The sequence below is a fragment of the Phyllobates terribilis genome, unplaced genomic scaffold (assembly GCF_046119375.1).
Source record: "Phyllobates terribilis strain yellow unplaced genomic scaffold, ASM4611937v1 Scaffold_1__5_contigs__length_1240528914, whole genome shotgun sequence".
Lineage (NCBI taxonomy): Eukaryota > Metazoa > Chordata > Amphibia > Anura > Dendrobatidae > Phyllobates > Phyllobates terribilis.
Genome location: NW_027362761.1, coordinates 478,509,154 through 478,530,044, shown reverse-complemented (window position 1 = coordinate 478,530,044; position 20,891 = coordinate 478,509,154). Strand labels below are relative to the sequence as shown.

Below are 20,891 nucleotides of genomic sequence, written 5' to 3'. Positions count from 1 at the left end.
TGAGGTATCCTCACCTTTCTGCTGTTAAACAACACTTCCTTGCTGTGTCCTTAAATACACTCTCATTGCTCAGAGAGTTGCTTGTGTTAGTCGGCTAGAATTACCTTGGAGTTCCTTTGTGGATTGTTGCCGTGCTTTATCCGGTGTCATCTTGGAGCGAAGTGTATTCCCCTGTGTTTACTTTAGTTGGTAGTGGGGCTGATTCAATGCTCACCCCTCTCGCTCCGTACCGAGGGCCTAGCCTTAGGATCAGCTAGGGCCAGGTTTCCTGCTCGGCGATAGGTGCAGAACCTATTTAGTGTTTATAGGGTTTGTTGCTTAGATCTGTTTATTGGTCTCCACTCTCCCTTTCCCTAGTGGTAGGGCTCCCTCCCCTTTTCCTGTCATTATGCACTGGGTTCTCTTCCTACTTAGTGTGACACCTGGAATTTATACATACATATATTATACTCTGTTCTTTTTGTTCTCTTTATGCTATCCGCTGGCATGTCTGATCAATCTCTATTGTAATTAAAAAAATGGATTATTTTGGACAATTCCGAAAACTCATGCTGTGCTACGTTTAGAGCCCACATACATGGTTTTCACAGTTTACGTGTATCCTTAGTAATCTGGCAGTAAATAGTAGAGCCATATGCTGGCCGTTAGTCTGGGGAAATGAAGGTCTTGTTAACTGCATGAAAATACTGCAAGTTAGTATGATCATTCTAGTAGTAAATGTAAGTTAGAATATGCTGTGAAATTCTCACTTGGCTGGGTCCCTACTTACATATCTATTAAAAAAAAATGTTTATTACCAACTGATAGAATGTGTTTTGTCATATTTATATTATCTGACCTGTTTTATTGCAGAGATACCCCATATAGTCATAGCCACCGCTGCAACTGTACCCCGTATAGCCACCGCTGCAACTGTACCCCGTATAGCCACCGCTGCAACTGTACCCCGTATAGCCACCGCTGCAACTGTACCCCGTATAGCCACCGCTGCAGCCGTACCCCGTATAGCCACCGCTGCAGCCGTACCCCGTATAGCCACCGCTGCAGCCGTACCCCGTATAGCCACCGCTGCAGCCGTACCCCGTGTAGCCACGGCTGCAGCCGTACCCCGTGTAGCCATAGCCACCGCTGCAGCCGTACCCCGTGTAGCCATAGCCACTGCTGCAGCCGTACCCCGTGTAGCCATAGCCACCGCTGCAACTGTACCCCGTGTACCCATAGCCACCGCTGCAACCGTACCCCGTGTACCCATAGCCACCGCTGCAACCGTACCCCGTGTAGCCATAGCCACCGCTGCAACCGTACCCCGTGTAGCCATAGCCACCGCTGCAACCGTACCCCGTGTAGCCATAGCCACCGCTGCAAGCGTACCCCGTATAGCCATAGCCACCGCTGCAAGCGTACCCCGTATAGCCATAGCCACCGCTGCAACTATAAACCGTAGGAGGTGATAATTGTAGGCCAAATAGGCATGTGTTTTTAGTGCTATTCTGCTATGTAGACAAATCGTTCATTATAGATTGTGCTATACAGGGTAATGCACGATGAAGTCAGCGACACAGAAAACATCCGAAAAAACTTGTCCATTGAAAGAATGATTGTGGAGGGCTGCGATATATTACTAGATACAAGCCAAACATTCATACGCCAAGGTAAGTTTTCCTATTTTTTAAACACTCTATCAGTGTAATGTATGATGTGTAGCAATATATAAAGGTCGCTGCAGTCACATTCATGGGCGCTACACTTATATTTTGGTCATTTTGGGGCTGTACCCCAGTAGTCAAAATAATATATATATATTTTTTTATACATCCCAGGTCTTTTTTTGGGAAACTTAGCATGTGAGATCATATTATGATGTACATGCTTCAAGAATTGTTAACCAACATGGCGAATACATAAGTAGTATATTACAGCTTTAGTTATTGGCAGTGGGGATTGCTCCTTGTACTATTCTGCTGTCTTTCAGGGGTATCTTGTACCTCCAGATATAGTGTCACCCCCATTCTTCTAATTCCATTTCTAACCATATACAGTAATAAAGATACAGTAATAAAGATAATGTTCGAGTACTAACATTGGACAAAATTGTAATTTAAAATACACTGTATATTTGTATATGTATATATATATATAATGTGTGTGTATGTGTAATATATATATATATATATTTATTTATATATATCAAAAGAGCGGTAGAGATTATAAGCTCTGGACATCTCTAGTACCACATGTCTAAGCTATAGCTAAGTAAACATAGTCCAGATGTGGCTTGATGTGATATGTTTGGAGATAGGTTTATACAGCCCGATGATATATTTACGATCTAGATTCACTATTAACAATTTTATTAGCTTTTTGTGCCCTTGACTCTTTAACACTCAGGTCACTGTTGCACAGCGCTCAACAGACAGTTCACAGTTCATCCGTGTTATTGAGGAAATACCTAATTTTAACAATGTCCTCCTAAGACTAGACTAAATTTTCTGTCTTTAAAAATCCACTAAAAGATATATTTGTAATTTTCTATAGATTTTAGAATTTCAATAATGTAACGCTGTGAAATGTTTAAAACAATTCTCCAGTGTTTTTTTTTCTTTTAATACTGCACAGTCTATAGGTAGCTTGGTATAGAGCAGGAGAAAGTGAACAGATTGATATTTAGGCTCCTAATAAATTACTCATAGCCTTCCGTGCATGAGTGTGCATTTAGAGATCTAAAGGGTAAAGTTTCACCCTGTGGAGTGCGCCAATTCAACGTCAGGAGACATGACCAGATTTGCCGCATCCGTGAAAAACGGTCTGATTATTCTGATCACAGTTTGATCAGAGTGGCATCAGTTTTTATTGGACACAGAGAGAAAAAAAGAAAAGGTTCTTCATCTCCATTCTGTCAGTCCGGTCCAGTTTTTTTCATGGACCCATAGACTTCCACTGCTGATTTTGATCCGAGATTCAGGTCAAAATCGGACATGTGCATAGTCTCTGTGAAGACTCGGGTCTTCCGTGGGAGTAAAGCTACTCAGACAACACTCGGTTGAGGGTAAACAGTGTGGCAATAGTTTGTTGAGCCACAAAGCGGACAATAAACACATAGAAAAGTCCCAGCAAATACCCAAGATGGCACAACATTACACAGTCTCATCCTTCCACTCCGCCCGCCTGGGATAGAACAGCTGCGACTTTCAGGGCCAACTACCTCAACCAGTGGCCTCCCGCTTCTGGCGGACCCCCACAGAGAGGAGGTAGTGGCAAGCTTAGGAAGTTAGCAGTCCATTAAGGTACAAGGCCAGGAGACCCGAGGGTCCCACCCTGGCCTCTCTGAGAGTTTCCATGGGGCCAGATGACTGGTGGGTCCCAATCTGGCTTCTCCGAATGTCTCCATGGGTTCCAGGCGACCGGTGGGTCCCTCCTGGCAACCCCAAACAACATATCCATGGGGCCAGGTGACTTCATCGTCCCATCCTGGTCTCCTCAAATGTATACATGGTCTCTTTGATGGTCAATGGAGCAGATCTGTATTTTTCCAGTCATAGCTATAGCCTTAGGCTAGAATCATGTAGAATCTAAATCTGTGTCTCTTTAGGTAAAGCCATACTACCAAGCTGATGGTGTGAAGAGAGTCTGAGTGTCCTCTTGCTTCTCCTTTATTCCCTTATTGACTGCTACAGAAGAACATGTCCCTTTAAAAATAGTTACAGCTGTCTGTGCAAGTACACATTCACAACTAAGGTGTTAGGGAGGGCATTACTCAGTTCTCATTGTTTGACTTAATCAATTTACATAGTTGGTATCACAGGGGGATCTTGTAAATAAACCTCTAGCTGAGGTAGTATAATATGTAATTAGCATAGTAACAAACAACATTGTTCACCAAGCCAAGAGGAGACCGCAATCAGGGTTAGGCGAATACTGGTCTGTCCTTTAGAATTACACAAAAATGTACAAGTCAATTTAAACACAATAGTGTATTTCTCTTGGATTAACAAATCTAATCGTCTGGCTAATTAAGATTATAGGCTGTATCGTCACAGTCCCATACCATATCATAGGTATGAGTTCTATCCATGATAACCATGTGTGAACAAGACCTTGTAGGCCATGCAATGCTCCTCTGGGAATTTAAATATGGCAATAGCCTTTTTAGAGAGGAAGAGCACAGGAATTCTACTGCCTTTTATTGAAAGTAGCAATCCTAAAAGTCAATATTGACCCTTTAAAGACCCTTTCCATATGACTTAGGATAAGAAGCTAAAGCAGACTCTCAATTTGCAGAAATGTGTTTTGGGGTATTTGCCCATCATCAGTAAAAAGCAGGAGGATCAGTTTGGCTGGGTGAGCACTAATGAAATGATTTGGGTCAACCTCCACCAAACGGGTCTTCAAATGGAGTTTCTGTATGGCTTCTGATCCTAAGTCATGTGGCAAGGCTCATTAAAGAGTCAATATTAGCTTTTAGAATTAGTACATCTAATAGTTTCTACATGAGCTCCTGTTCTCTTCCTCTCTGAAGAGGCTATTTGCATACAGAGATGTTAGTCATTGATTTGGATAACCTGCCTAACAGCTAAGCCCAGAATGAGCAGGGATTTCAATGAAGTTACACTGAATCTTTTCCTACAAAACTGTAGATCAATCTGCTCAGCTCTTTGTGCTCTATAATATAGTGCCTTCAGATCGAACAAACAGCACCTCCAATTCCCTGACCAACAGAAGTGTTGTGTTTAGTAAATGTAAGATGGATCGTGAGATGAGAACAGCACATAATAGATATTTCCATTCCAGGTACTCTCATCCAGGTCCCGTCTGTAGAGAGAGGGAAGCTAAGCAAAGTTCGCCTGGGGCCTCTGTCTTTGAAAAGAGAAGGGGAAAGGCAATGCTTTCTGTTCACAAAACATTTTTTAATATGCACGAGAAGCTCCGGGGGCAAATTGCATTTACTCAAGGTAAGAGCGTCATGGGAAAATTTCTAGTGAGCATAGCTGGCTTACAATAGATGTTCATTACTGGGTCTCTGCCATTTTTATCTGTTTTTCTGGTTCCAAGATTATAGGTAATAAAGAGAATACAACCTGCCCATTGTTTAAAGACTAGTGTTATGGTCATGTTGGCAATCCTCCTTGCGGAAAACTGTATGAGAGTCTTTTTTTTTTGAACATGCAATAAACTATTTAATAGATTTCACAAATGTTAAAATATCTTGTATATCTTGTTATACTTTTCAGATTTAATTTATAGTTCATAAATGCAAAACTAACTTTACATTTTTGCCAAAACTACCAACAGACTCATCAAATAAAGCAGCAGATGGTCGCAGTGTGAACAAAGACTTATGTAGTAGTTGCACTGGGCTACATACTGTATTTGTTTATGTTCACACCTACAGTTAGGTCCAGAAATATTTTGACAGTGACACAAGTTTTGTCATTTTAGCTGTTAATCAAAACACATTCAATATTCAGTTATATAATCAATATGGGCTTAAATTGCAAAGTCTGAGCTTTCATTTGAAGGTGTTCACATTCTCATTGGAGTATGGATTTAGAAATTACAGCTGTTTAATATGTAGCTGCCTCATTTTAAAGGGACCAAAAGAAATTTGAAATTATCTCAAAAGCTCTTTAATGGGCTGCATGGGCTATGTTCTTGTTAATCCATCATCAATTAGGAAGGTAAAAGGTCTGAAGCCAGGTGTGGCATTTACATTTTAAAGCTGTTGCTGTGAACCTACAACATGCGGTCAAGGGCGTTCTCAGGGGAAGAGAAACAAACCATCATTAGGCTGAAAAAAAAAAAGAAGAAATCCAGAAACGTAGCAGAAATGTTAGGTGGCCAAATCAAGTTGGGTACATTCTACAAAAAAAACACTTGTGAGCTTGGTAACACAAAAAGGCCTGGATGTCCACAGAAGACAACCGTGGTGGATGATCGCAGTATTCTTTCCATAGTGAAGAAAAACTGCTTCACAACATTGACCCAAGTGAAGGACACGCTCCAGGAAGTAGTTGTTTCAGTATCTAAGGCTACCATAAAGACTAGCAGCAGCATTTAACATGCTTAAGACAAAACTTCAGGCAGAAAGACACACAAACAGGCAACAACAACTCCAGCTGCAGTAATGGCCTGGCTTTCAGACTTCAAGCAATAATTGCCTGCCAAGAATTCTCTTCCAAGAATTAAAAGTGAACGTTTTATTTATAGTAAAGTTAATTTTTCCAATTCCTTTTGAGTCACTGAAATGAGGAGGTTTTGTAGAAAAATGGTTGCAATTGCTAAATGTTTCTCAGAATATTTTTGTTCTACCCCTTTAATTAAACCTGAAAGTCTACACTTCAATTACATCTCAGTTGTATTTTAAATTAAAAGTAGTGGCATTCTGAACCCAAATCACAAATATTCGTCACTGGCCAAATATTTCTGGACCAAAAAATACAGGCAACTGCCTGAAAATTGTAGCGGAAATTATGTGCATTTTTTATGTATGATCCTTATGTTTCTTATACTTTTTTTTATTATTGCTAAACCATTTAGATCTGAATGGGGAAAAACTGCAGTAAAAACACTAAAAGAATTAACATGCTGAGGTTTTTTTTTTTAAAGATGACGCCACAGATTAACAAAAAAAATGCACTGTGTGAACGAGATTTCTTTTAGAAATCTCATTAATTTTGTTGTTACCATAAAATATTGCGTATTTTTCAATATAAAAAAACAGGCAGAAAAAAAAACGCATCAAAAATGCAACATGTGAACTAGCCTTGTAGTCCATGGCTACATTCACGACTTTACATGGGTGAGAGGTGTGTGAACTGTGATCAGCAATTGCTAGAAACAGAGGTCTCTGTATTTTTTGGTGTCTCTTTTCTTTGGACGTCTCAGTATATTTGAGAGATGCTTCTGGTGATTCTGTTGAAATTAATAAGTCTTTCAGGTATATACTTGTCTTGAAATTGGCGCATTATTCCAAATAATTTGCTTGTGTAGACATGATGGCACTCAGTTGCTAAATGAGCAAACACTCGTTTTATCGGCTGATGACATTTAAAAATCATCATTGTCCGTAGCACGTCTTCTTATGGGGATGTGGGGCCAATTATATGTACACTCAGGGCCGGCGTCAACACCCGGCCAAGTGCCGGGGCCCTAGACCATTAGAGTGGCCCACTTGTTGTCGGGGCCCTGGCCGCTCCCCCAGCATTTGCAGAACCTCTGGCGCTGCTTGATTGCCAGCACTTCACCAGACATGGCCATGCACTGTGTGGCTGTGTCTGGTTGTAATGACATGGCAGGGACGACACTGCACCTTTAATTGTGCTTGTGTATTGCCCCTGCTGCGTTATTACTACCAGACACAGCCGCACAGCACGTGGCCATGTCTGCTGAAGTGCCATCAATGAAGCAGCGCCAGCGGTCTTGCACAGCTGCTGGGGGAGCGGCCCGGGCCCCGACGGCGAGTGGGCCCCTCTGATGGTCCAGGGCCATGTCTGTGATGGCCATCAAAGACACGCCAGCGGCCCTGCTACAAATTTTGCACTGTTTTGCTTTTACATACTCTTTGTTTCTCTGCACATTCAACTTTAATGTAATCTGTGGTCATATATTAGCTGAGAAGAGCTGAGGAAAAAAACAGATAAGAGTTAAAAACTTTCCTGTTAGACTGTCAGAACAAGTCACTGATAAACTCTCAGGTGAAGAGGTCGGCCACTTTCTCTTGTTAGTGCAGCTTTCCTCCCACACTGACTAGCTCTTCTGTCCATACAATGGCCACTGGTGGAGGAGCACGTGAGTCGCCAAACAGCCTCCTTCAATTGTAAAACATTTCACATGGGAAAGCTGCTTTTCTTTTGGAGGAGACTGATGGACGGGTCTTGTCACGTGCTCCTTCACCAGCAGCCATTATATGGACAGAAGAGCTGGTCAGTGTGTGAGGAAAGCTGCACTAACAAGAGAAAGTGGCTGACCTCTTCACCTGAGGCTCTGTCCTGAGCTCATTCTGACAGTCCATCAGGAAAGTTTGTAACTCTTTTTATCGGTATTTTTCGAAGCTCCTCTCAGCTGATTTATGGCCACAGGATTTCCCCTCCAAACTATTTATATGTGCATGTACCTCTTTGAAAGACAAGTCCTTTGTTACTGTAATATGTGTTTGAATTTATTTGCAAATGAAGCTGTAGATCTGAAGCCTCTGTCACTCCAGCTCTATTCCTCGCCCAGTGCTCGCACCTCCTACTTCACTGGCAGCATCTATGTAGTGTGACTTCAGGCAAAAGAGCTGTCAGTGAAGCAAGAGAAGACTGCACTGGCTGGGGAATAGAGCTGGTGTGACAGAGGCTTCAGATCTACAGCCTCATTTGCATTTCAATTCAAACACTGATTTCTCAGTAATGGAAGAATGGACTGGCCATTTAAAGGTATTTCTGGACTTGTCTTTGAAAGAGCTACATGTGTGTGTATATAGATAGTTGGGGGGGGGGGGGTGATATCCCACTGACACATCATGTTTAAAGCTGAACGTGCCGAAAAACAAAGAGCCTGTAAAAGCAAAACAGAGCAAAATTTTTCATGAAGCCCAATTGCAAAACAATACTAATTTTCCTATAGTTTCCAAAGAAGCTCAACCCATTTTAAACAAGTGACAAGCACGTTGCTATTTCATTGTTTGATACTTGTGTAAATCGGCCTTCGGAACAAAAATTATGACCATAAATGCCTTACTGTAGAATTGTGACCATGGACTGCTTTCCATACAAATGCAACCATGGACACCCATATTTTGTATTTGTACAGAAAGATGTCCATGGTCGTATTTGTACAGAAAGACGATTGTACAAATACAGCTCTGGACGTCTTGCTGTATAAATGCGTCCTTGTATTTATAATATTATTATGGACTTGTTATTATAGAGATACGACCACATATTCCTAAGTATTCAATTTCAATCATAGACTTCTTACCTGTACAGATACGACCATAAATGTCTCACTATCTTACTATACAAATATGACCCTTGAAAACTTACTATATACAGTAAATACAGCCATGGAGGCCTTACCACATAAATACAAACATGGGCACCTTGTAATACAAATATATCCAGCAATTTTTTTTTTTTATCAGAAAATGTAAAAACATCTTGCATTAATTTCCAGAACAAGGCTCTTCAGAATGACATTGACAGTGTAAAGGAACTTTTATAAGGCATCATCTTAATGCAGTTGGAGAGGACAGGAGATCCTAGGGATGTGAAAGGTTAATGCTCAGTGCCTTTATCTACGGGCTATAGAATATATAGAGGAATCACATGTGTTTCATTTGGAGTAAGCAGATGACAATGCTTAACATGAAGTATTATCTGACAGCTCTCTAAAATGTGCCCTCAGCCAAGTGACATGACCCCTGCACTGGAGGAATAAGATGGATGACCTTAAAACGTGTGGATGAAGTGGTCTGTTCTTCACATTAGAGGCTCTGTATAGTAATGTTGTAAATGTAAAAATGTGCATATTGTCTGTTTTTTAAATGTCCAAATACAGATAAGTTGGATAAACAGTGCCCGTTTTTATCGTGACCGTGTTCGAAAAAATGGTAATTTCCCGATACATGTGCAGTGTATCGCCGATCATCCAATGAACCAGCAAAATACTCAATTGCCATATGAATTGATTTTTAAAGGGAATCTGTCAGTAGGATCAACTCTCCTAAGCCGTCTATATGGACATGTAGGTAATAGGAAGCTGAGTAAAGTGATACCTTGATATTTGCGATGTAATGTCTTATTCCAGAGAAATCCACAATTTTATTGATATGTAAAGCTGTTACGATCTATGGGTGGGACACATCTCCCTGAGAATTTGCCTCCAGATATTATATTAAATGAAAGGTGCGTTACCAGTGTCAGACATGTAGATCAGGAGAGGGGTGGTTGTTTAATGCAGCAAGTTGGGTGATGTAAACCCAAAGAAATACAGACCAATAGATTACAAAAGAGCCTTTGTTTTAGGCGTGTTTAGGCACCAGAAGACTGCCAGTCCACTTTGCAGTAAAAACAACAATGACTAATCCAATCTTCCTCCTTTAATAACATGGATATTTGGCTGACTTGATCCATGTTGAAAGGTATTCTCAAGTTTGGAACCCCACCATTCCTAAGAACTGAGGCCCATATGAATGGAGCTTTGGTCGATCATTCGCACTACCACTCCATTCATTCTTGATAACTTCCAAACTCAAGAATACCCATTTCATGAGTGTGTGTGTGTGTGTATGTATAATATATATATATATATATATATATATATATATATATATATATATATATATATATATATATATATATATATATATATATATATATATATAATATGGTATTGGCTATTGTAATATCATTGTGTAAGGTAACAGCCAGTCTTTTAGCTGTTGTCTCCAGTGATGAAAGTCCATTTGGGCCATCTCTGAATCGGCATGTCTGTCATCTTACCATGTAGCTGATAAAAGCATTTAGGTTGCATCACTATCATGGTGTTTCTTTGTACAGACAGGTGGGGTCCTTTCTCTGATCGAATGCACCCTGATTGAAGAACCAGACATGAATGATGATGACTGTAAGTAACACCATCTTATTACTTCATTTACTAGACTAGGCTAGTGTGTCTCACTGTTACTAAGCGATTTACCCATTATTTAAGGTACTTCCAATACTATGCTTAAACAAGTGCGCTGTACATTTTAATGATCACTGTCATTTTAACAAATGTTGCGTAAATCAATAGTGCAAGTAAATATAAGGAGCTTTGTAATATGTCTGATCAGGGAAATCAACTTTATTTTTCCACTTATGAGCCACTTCTCCCCCTCCACCTGCCTCCTGAACTCACCAGTAAGGGCGCAGTCAGATGGCCATATAAATCGGATCGAGATCAGATTGCAATGCTCGGGCTGGCCGCTGTTTTCCCGACTTGAGTTTGAAAGCTGCATAGAAATATATGAAGCTGTCACTCTCGGGTCAGGAGAGCCACCAGCCAGTCCATGTATTGCAGTCCGATCTCGGTCCGATTTATACGGCCGTCTGACTGCGCCCTAACTCAGATCGAATCTGTTTTGTTAAACACAAGATGGACTGATCGCATAATGAGGGACATGGCATACCGATGTCTATGGAGAGGAGGGGAGAAGAGTGAGGACCAATCAGTACTGTGAGAGACCAGGCAGACATGGACAGAAAGAGAGAGATTGGGTTGCATCCTTCAGGTAATGGATTTCACTTCAGTGCTGGATTCACAGCTATAAAGCTCGGTACTCCTGTATAAAATTTTTCATGCTGCTGCTTCAGTTTGTGCTATAGAGAATAGCGAGCAGGAATCCATCTCACTATGTGTATTGTGTAAGGGAGATATAGTAGCAGCATGTCTCCACCCATGTGGGAGAACTGAAAATTAGTGAGAGAGCATGCAGACTGTAAAATTGGTGAAAAATGCAGGATGCAAGTCATATAATGGTCAGAAATACTTTTGTTGATCATGGACACACACAACGGCTTATTCTGAAAAATTACCTGACAGGATGCAGGTAGACTTCAAAGTACAGTATGAAGCCAAAGCAGTTACCTGTAAAGTCTTGTGGGACATCACTCGGACTGGTGTTTTTTCACCAATATGTTGTGGATTGAGAGACCCTATAATTAAAGCGAACCTGCCAGAAACTTTTACCCCCAAAAATCATTTATATGACTTTGCAATCTTTTAAACGAAGAAGATGAGCCATTCAATCCCTTTATGACCCTAAAGTGATGTCTGGAAGTGCATTGGGGCATGATGATGCACTTACAGCTCCTTGGCCTTCACATTTTTTCGAAACTAGCAGAGCCCTCCCATAGCTGATTGACGGGTCAGTAGCCATGTACCAGAGCAAACAACCTGTCTGTAAGGTCAAGGAAGGGTGCTACTAGGTACGAAATAGGCTGAGAGGTTAGAACTGCGTTGTCACGTCCCAATGCACTTCCAGATTCAAAATGTGATTTCTCACCACTGGTACAGCGCTTTGAGATCATAAAGGGATCGATTTGCCTTATCTTTGAAAGAGGTACACAATCAGAATAATGGTTTGGGATGGTAAAAGTTTGACAGGTTCTCTGTAAGGACAAGTACAAGAGGACAAGCTTTATCACGTGCCTCTTGATAAAGCTAAACGCAAAACACGCGTCAAGGCCCCTGGTGGATGTCTATTGTTTGCCTCCCTGTGCCCTATACATCTGTGAGAGCTATCAATCAGCTTGGTGAGTGCCCTGATTCACTTTTAACTCCGGTATCTCGGAACTACATGTAAGGGGTATTCTACTCCAGTTACCTGATTGTGACTATATGCTCTCCCTCTGATTCCACCTTTCTTATGCTTTCTTTTCTGCTTTATCCCCTTTTCTCTTTTCTCCCTCTTTATTTCTCCCCTTGTGGACTTTATCTGCACACAGTGCACTTTTGTAATACATCTTTATGAGGGGTTTTGAAGATGTTATGGGGGCTTTCTTCTCTTTGTGATCCAACATTCACCTATTGTCTCTATATTTATATATGTCTATACATTTTTATACATTTTTTAATTGATTAATAAACTTTAACGTTTTTATGCCATCTATACTCATTTTCGCGGTTTTTCAAATCTGAAACACGTTGGTTAATGCGTTGCATATCCCTGTAACGCTTTTTGTACGGAATAGGATATTGGATTTTAAAATGTTGTTTTTTTTAAAACATTGAAGACAGTTTTGTCCTTTCTTGGCTTGGCTACTTGCATGTTTTTAATATTCTGACCAGTCTCTGATTCATGCTGCTGCAGGCTGGGCAGCCTGAATAAGCTGATGGGTTCCCTTTAAACATGAGAAGTGTTTTGTAGCTGTGCATTACAACAAGTGTCATAACGAACTAGAAGTCCAACCCATGCGCTGCTGCCCGAGGCCCATTAGCCGCTTTGCTACACTGATCTAACATTAGAGGGGGATAAGGGTGTTAAAATGTTATATCGAGGACCAGGAACTTAATAGCATCTTATGGTGAACCATATACTATCTCGGAGATAGTGATTGTAATTGGAGCTTGTTTTAATATCTTAAATTTTTCGTTGTGGTGGAGCGTATCTGCTCCTTGTCTGATCGCCACATGTAGTTTTGCCTCTATAACCATATAAATGATGTCAGGGAGACTATGACAGACCCTGACTGATCCTGAATCCATCAATTAGTTGCACTGCAGGAGATGATTATTTCATGATGTCTGTCCCCCCATTCTTCACTTCATGCTGTAGCTGGGGCAAATTGACGGCACAATGAAAATTGTCCATAGTTTTAATTTCGTAATAATTTTTGAAATTGACATTAAACTTTTCGGGTTTAATATAATAATGAGGATGGGAGAGTCACTTGGGTGAGCGTGAGCGGACTATCAGATTGTCTAGGTCATTGTCTTCTGAATTTGTAGTACATCAAGCTCATCAAGAGAATGCCAAGAGTGTGCAAAGCAGTCATCAAAGCAAAAGGTGGCTACTTTGAAGAACCTAGAATATAAGACATATTTTCAGTTGTTTTACACTTTTTTGTTAAGTATATAATTCCACATGTGTTAATTCATAGTTTTGATGCCTTCAGTGTGAATGTACAATTTTCATAGTCATGAAAATACAGAAAAATCTTTAAATGAGAAGGTGTGTCCAAACTTTTGGTCTGTACTGTAGGTGCGATGGGACTTTTCCCCACAGACATATGGTGCTATGAAAGTGGTTGCGGAAAAGTGATTGCAGTCGCATTCTAAGTGTATGCGCACACAACGGTTTTTAAACTGATGAACCTGCCGCGTTTTGCAAGCAGAAGACTCTTCACAAAACTTTTGTTTTTGTTTTCCTCATGCTTCTTTTGTGTCTTGTTTTTTTTCAGTTTTTTCCTGAGCATTTTTCTGATGGTTACGGCTGACAGTGGATCATTTGGAGGGTTTTCCCATGGTATTTGTGACGTCTTTTTTACTGTCATTTTCAGGTTGTTGTTTTTTTCACTCCATTGAACAAAGTAGGAATTGCTAGGGTTTTTTTTTTTTTTGTGAAATGATGACAAAACTCTTCAAAAGACAACCATGTTTCTTTTCAACTTTCCCATTGACTAAAATAGTAAAGTGCAGAGCATCTTCCAAGTGGAAAAAGCCAGAAGAATGATCAGGTCACTTCTTTTGACCGCTTGGCGTTTTTGGAAACCTGAAGTCATAAGGACGTCCAAAAGCCTGAACATTTGTACAAGTCATTTTACATAGAATTGCTTATGTTTGTTCTTTTGAGCTTTCTTAATGGTTTTTCAGGTAGTTACCGTGGATCAATCCACCTAAAAAAGATGTTGTGTTCACATATTTCAAGTGTTTATTTGGTTTCCCATATCTTGTACATTATCCCTTTTCTATGGCATTACTTTTTGCTATGCCATGACATCACTACATTATTCCAGTACTGTGACAAGATGGCCATGCTATTCATGTGCCATCATGGTTTTTGTATATGGTGTGAGGCCACAAAGTATAGGGTGACTTTATTGTTTTACATAACGTTTAATTTATATAACCTTTTTATGTCCTCAACTTGCCAATATAGGTAGTAATGAGTGATTAGGGCTTCATTTCATGTTTTTACAATGATTGATATACCCTTATCTGTGTGGATGTCTAGGTAGAAGACTCTTCTGTAGAAGAGCTTGTACCGGTGCTTAGATAACCAGGCCATCAGTGTCTCCTGCTGTCCATTTTTAAACTTCTGGCTGAAGAACCTAGTGTCGAAACTGGTGGTTCATCCTTACTTGCCAACATTTACATTGTCCAAGTTAGTAAAATTGTGAAATTAAAACCCTAGGAATTGCCTTTCAGAAAACGTCTGGGCTGGATTTTCAAAAACTCTTGTCCTTTTTGAGGTTCACAAGATTGTCCCAGCAAAATCGTCATAGATAGGACATACAAGGTGGGGTGCTCTAATAAGACCATCAGTAATTCCATAACAAGTATTAAATTGCAAACATGGTGCTATTTCTGGAAAAAAAAGTGCCCTTTTTTTTAAAACCTATACAACCTCTTTAATACTTAAGTCACTTTCACACATCCACAATTCACGGTCCAAGTTTGGCTAGAGATATCCAGTCCTAGCACTGGTTTCTTTACCTGAATGAAACAGCCCCATAAGTACATATGAGGCGTCTAAATTTGGGTCAGCAGACCTGCAGCCTCAGACATCGCAAGGTCCATACTTGGACCATGAATGTGAAGTGCAACCTTAGCATGATGAGATGAGTATGGGAAAGGACTGGAGTAACAGGAGAAAAGTCCGAGAAGCACAAGAAGAACTAATTCATTTTAAACTAGAAACAACATGCCACAGTTATACCCTTTTGGACATTCTTTTATTTATTCTATCATTATTACTTTTTAAATTCTTTTTTCTATCACTGATAAAAATGTTTCAATTTTATAAAGCACTATAGTATGTTGTAGTGCACAAATGTGCCTCCCTAATCTATGCTGAACAAAATCGGGCTTACATCTATCTTCGAGAGACATTAATACATTCTTTCAATATGTTCTTTCTTTGGTTCTTTAAGGCACCTTCAAAGGAAAATCATTGCTACAAAAACACATGATGTATGTTATACTCTGAAGCCAGGTGTAATGTCCACACAGCCAGTTGCTAACTCCATAGTCATGTGAATAATCTTTACATTTTTGGTAGTAGAACGAGTTTAACACATATTCAATTGTATGTTATTATGCTGACCGTAGAGCCTCACTCTGCCACAAGAGCCCAACTTTATAGACATTTAATTTGTAATGAATATCCAGTTTTATCAATGCAGCATTTATCTTTGATCCCTGTATGCAGAGTTGCTAAGCTAATTCTCGTAATTCCATAAAAAATAGACTTATCATTGTATTGATCTCAGGACATGTATCTTACGTTACTGCACTGTGTAAATGTCCATATATTGACAGTAGTACACTTTTATGGCAAATTTCCTGGCCCAAGAGCTGTTAATATTTTAAATGCACACCATTATGTAGCAGAGATATATGTATGTGGTTTCATATAATATGTTTATTGACCTTAATAGGATTTTGTTCTCTTAAGGATAACTATACGTTTCAGAATAAACTATTCTGTGTGTGTACCTGAGGAATAACACTATTACTGGCCACTCTATGACCACTTTCCTACATTTTACTAGTTTTTCCCTCTACAGCAGGGGCCTCAAACACGCGGCCCGAGGGCTGCATGCGGCCCCTGAGACTGGTTAATGCAGCCCGCAAGCATCGGAGCCCCAGTAATGATTGCGGCCTGGTCCTGAGAGCCACCAAAGTTAGTGATTCTTTTCAGTTGAATGTACTACAAGTTAAAGACCAGCATGGGCCATTACTACAAGATGGGGACTGGGATGGGCACATTACTACCAGATGGGGACCGGAATGGGCACATTACTACAAGATGGGGACCAGGACGGGCACATTACTACAAGATGTGGAACAGGATGGGCACATTACTACGAGATGGGGACCAGGATGAGCACATTACTACAAGATGGGGACCAGGATGGGCACATTACTACAAGTTAGGGACCAGTATGGGCCATTACTACAAGATGAGGACCAGGATGAACACATTACTACAAGATGGGAACCTGGATAGGCACATTACTACAAGTTAGGGACCAGCATGGGCCATTACTACAAGATGGGGACGGGGATGGGCACATTACTTCAAGATGGGGACCAAGATGGGCACATTACTACAAGATGAGGACCAGGATGAACACATTACTACAAGATGGGGACCTGGATGGGCACATTACTACAAGTTAAGGACCAGCATAAGCCATTACTACAAGATGGGGACGGGGATGGGCACATTACTATAAGATGGGGAACAGGATGGGGGACATTACTACAAGATGCGAACAAGGATTGGGACATTGCTACAAGATGGGGAAACTACTACGAGATGGAGCAATTACTATAAGAAGTTGGTCAGAATTACTATATGGTGCTAATAGTAAGAAAAGAATCAATGTATGTAGCCAATTAGGGAACACAAAAAGGAAATAAAAATTGTAAAACTGTAAACTTATAAAAACTATAAAACTGTACCATAGCCCATAAAATGAATGCCATTTAAAAGAATAAAATAAAAAAGCCAAAAATGTAAAAAAAAAATATTCAAAAGGTGCATAGAAAGAACAATATGGTATCATTAAAAATTTCATATCATCCTGCAAAGAATGCAGCCCTTCAAATTCACATTTTTTCTACGTGCGGCCCATATACTCAGCCGAGTTTGAGAGCCCAGCTCTACAGGCTCGATCTCTCATTTGCAAACCATGGGCACTAGTGGCAGCAGACCAGCTCCAAAGATCTCTCCCATACATACTAGAACACAGAGAGTGATTCCTGGTCTTTTCTTTTTTTTTTAGCACACACAGACAAGCAACATGTAGGTTATTATACAGCAGAGCTGAACAGTCTAGATGTGAATCAGCTTTGGAGTGAGATAAAAGACTTGTTAGAAAGCTCTCCTCGATCTTTCTATTTCTTCCTCCGCCTGTTTCCTCTTCCTGCTTCTCGTTACTCCTCACCCTCACCTATCCATACAAGAAGATATGCTCCACATGACACCACAGTGAGCTGGCAGTCCATCTTGTCTGAGCAAGACTGATTTAACCCCTTAACGACATGTGCCGTACAAGTACAGCACATGGCATGTCTCCCCCTCATCGCTGGAGCCCGCACCTTTCCGGGGACATGACAGCTGATCTAATCAGCTGACATGTGCCCCTTACAGCCGCGGGTGGAATCGTGATCCATCCACGCCTGTTAACATGTTAAATTCCGCTATCCATCTCTGACAGCGGCATTTAACATGGCCGCGGCAGAAGGACGTCACTAGTCCCTCCCATTGGCGCCCGGGTCACATGACCGCGGGTCGCCAATGGGTTGGCATGACAACCCAGGGTCTGCAGGAGACCCCTGCGGTTGTCATTGCCGGGATGCTATGAGCTGTGCTCATAGCAAGTGAGCATTTCTGCTACACACTGGCGATCTGATGATCTTCTGTGTGTAGCACAGCCAATCAGAACATCGCAGCTTCTAGTCTTCCATGGAAGCTATTGAAGCATGTAAAAAGTGGAAAAAAAAATGTTTTTAAAAAAATATAAAAGTTGGGTTCTTACCAGCTTTCTTTGGCACTTTGTCAATGCTCACCATAACGATTGGGTTGAGCTCCTGCCCCCCCCTTTCACCCCATTCAAAATAAAACAAAATATCAAATATACACATATTTGTTATTGCTGCATTCAGAATCGCCCGATCTATCAATATTAAAAGAATCTGATTGGTAAACAGCGTAATGAGAAAAACACCAGAATTAAGTTTTTTTTCGGTCGTCGCAACATTGCAATGAAATGCAGTAACGGACAAAAATAAGCCCTCACCCAGCCCAAGATGCTGAAAAATGGAGACGCTACGGCTCTTGGAAAATGGCGCCATTTTTTTTAACAAACTTTGGATATTTTTTTCACTGCTTAAATAAAAAAGAACCTATACATGTTTGGTATCTACAAACTCATAATATTCTGAAGAATCATAATGGCAGGTCAGTTTTAGCATTTAGTGAACATGGTAGCAACCAAAAAACAACTGTGGAATTTCACTCTTTTTGCAATTTCATCGCACTTGGAATTTTTTTTTCCCGTTTTGCAGTACACGATATGGTAAAACCAATGGTGTCATTCAAAAAGTACAACTCATCCCACAAAAAATAAGCCCTCACATGGCCATGTTGACCGGAAAAATAAAAAAGTTATGGCTCTGGGAAGAAGGGGAGCAAAAAATGAAAGTGCAAAAATGGAAAATGGCCCAGGGGTGAATGGGTTAAGCTTTTTGTTTTGTTTTATTTGTTTTTTAAAGTTGCTGGAGAGTTCAGAAAGCAGAGAAGTGTCTGATAAGTGGGAAAGAAAACGGATTTATCTTTTAAGATTCATTACAAAGTTTCTGATGTTCTTCTATACCATTGATTTATTCTAAGTTTGTTGAAACTACAGTTCCATTTTAAATGATTGTGGGATTTATACACAAATGTTAATCTTCATTACTTAATTATGGAAAAATTAAGACTTCTTTCTTTGTTCTTCGGTGTGTTTTATGTTTCTGCTTTTGTTGTAATTATAACTTTACTCTCTCAAGCAAAGGGGTCCGGATATGTGTTTGGCCACCTGGACTTTAAGATTGTGGTGGAACCAGTAGACGCTACACCATTCACTGTGGTTCTATTGGCACCATCGCGTCAAGAAAAAGCAGCTTGGACCAGTGATATCAGTCAGGTATTTATTACAATTTACTTAACTTTCAATAATTTACTTAGATATGTTGTAATAAAATAAATTAGATACAATTAGGGTTGGCTGAAGTCTGATTGTTATTGGCAACCAAAGGCAAAGCTAATTACCAGCAAAAGTCAACAATTCCAACTTTTTTTCCCCTATTGTTGGGCATTATTTGGTTGTTTTTTTCCATGCAAACTATTAGGACCCAACAGAAAGTCTCCAATATTGTTAATTTGTCATGTTAGATTTCTTTTAGACTGTAAATCGTCATACCTTCAAGATTATGGTACAGTTGGCTACTTAATGGTCAGCATTGTAGGGTTCATTTTACCTTACTTTGCCTGGCTTTTTTAAGTGTGGATGGTTGGGAAAATTTGAAATCCCATTGGCTAAAGGCACTGAAGGCCAATTGGTCATTTTATTAATGGCTCTTTCTTTATCTTTTCCGATCTAGTATAACATGCCATCCAGTACTTCCAAAGTAATTTCCTAATTCTACTACTCGTATATCAACAAATTCGCTGAAACATGAAAGAGAATTCACTTGCTTGAAAATGTTATTTTAGAATATTTCAGCCAATCGACGGCAGAAATGTACGTAGGGAAACTTTCTTACTTTGGCACTTAAAAATGTGGTTTCAGCCAATAAAACAGACTAACTTTTCTTCATTAATACTCATACAAATTAATATTTGTTAATATTCTAACATGCTTTATGCATCTCTAATTGAGCCTATTATAAGTCAACAGTGTCCGAATGTGGCTCCGCCTATGTAAACTGCACGAGCTGCTGAGCCCAGTGATTGGCTGCAGCACTGTTAAGGTGACGTCAGCACCCGGGCAAGTGCCGGGGCCCTGAGCAGGCGGGGGGCCCACTTACCGTTGGGCACACCGGCGCGCTATGGGACCCGTGAGCGGTGAGGTGCCGGTGTCAGCACCTTCTCCCCCCCCCGCTTGTTCAGGGCCCCGGGACAATACTTACCTCTCCCTGTGCCTCCGCAGCAGTTCCAGTCTCTTCCACGGCTGCTGCACTGTAACGTCTCAGGTCAGAGGGCGCGGTGACGTCTCTACACCGCGCTCTCTCCTGAGCCATCCCAGGCAGCGCAGCGCGGGAAGACGCCGGCGCGGGTGAGGGGTCCGGAGCAGCGGCAGCAGGTGAGAAGGGAGGTGAGTATTTGATTTTTTTTTCATATGTATGGAGGCATGGAGCATTATATGGTGGGGTGGGGACAAGTGACATCCTGCATGGGGCGTTATATGGTGGGGGGGACAAGTGGCATTATATAGGGGGAAGTGACATCCTGCATGGGGCGTTATATGGTGGGGGGGACAAGTGGCATCCTGCATGGGGCATTATATGGGGGGAAGTGACATCCTGCATGGGGCATTATATGGGGGGATGACAAGTGACATCCTGCATGGGGCATTATATGGGGGGGGGACAAGTGACATCCTGCATGGGGCATTATATGGGGGGGGGACAAGTGACATCCTGCATGGGGCATTATA

At 40.8% G+C, this 20,891-nt stretch overlaps 1 protein-coding gene across 2 annotated transcripts in view; it reads left to right on the top strand.

The window, feature by feature from the left end:
* RASGRF2 (Ras protein specific guanine nucleotide releasing factor 2) overlaps window positions 1-20,891 on the top strand; it is a 395,854-nt gene that overhangs the window by 307,758 nt on the left and 67,205 nt on the right. For both annotated transcript variants that reach the window (XM_073679232.1, XM_073679221.1), the window contains 4 exons: window positions 1,534-1,652; window positions 4,789-4,949; window positions 10,539-10,605; window positions 19,243-19,379. In XM_073679232.1, coding sequence (XP_073535333.1) covers window positions 1,534-1,652; window positions 4,789-4,949; window positions 10,539-10,605; window positions 19,243-19,379 — 484 coding nt within the window. The remainder of the gene's footprint in view (window positions 1-1,533; window positions 1,653-4,788; window positions 4,950-10,538; window positions 10,606-19,242; window positions 19,380-20,891) is intronic.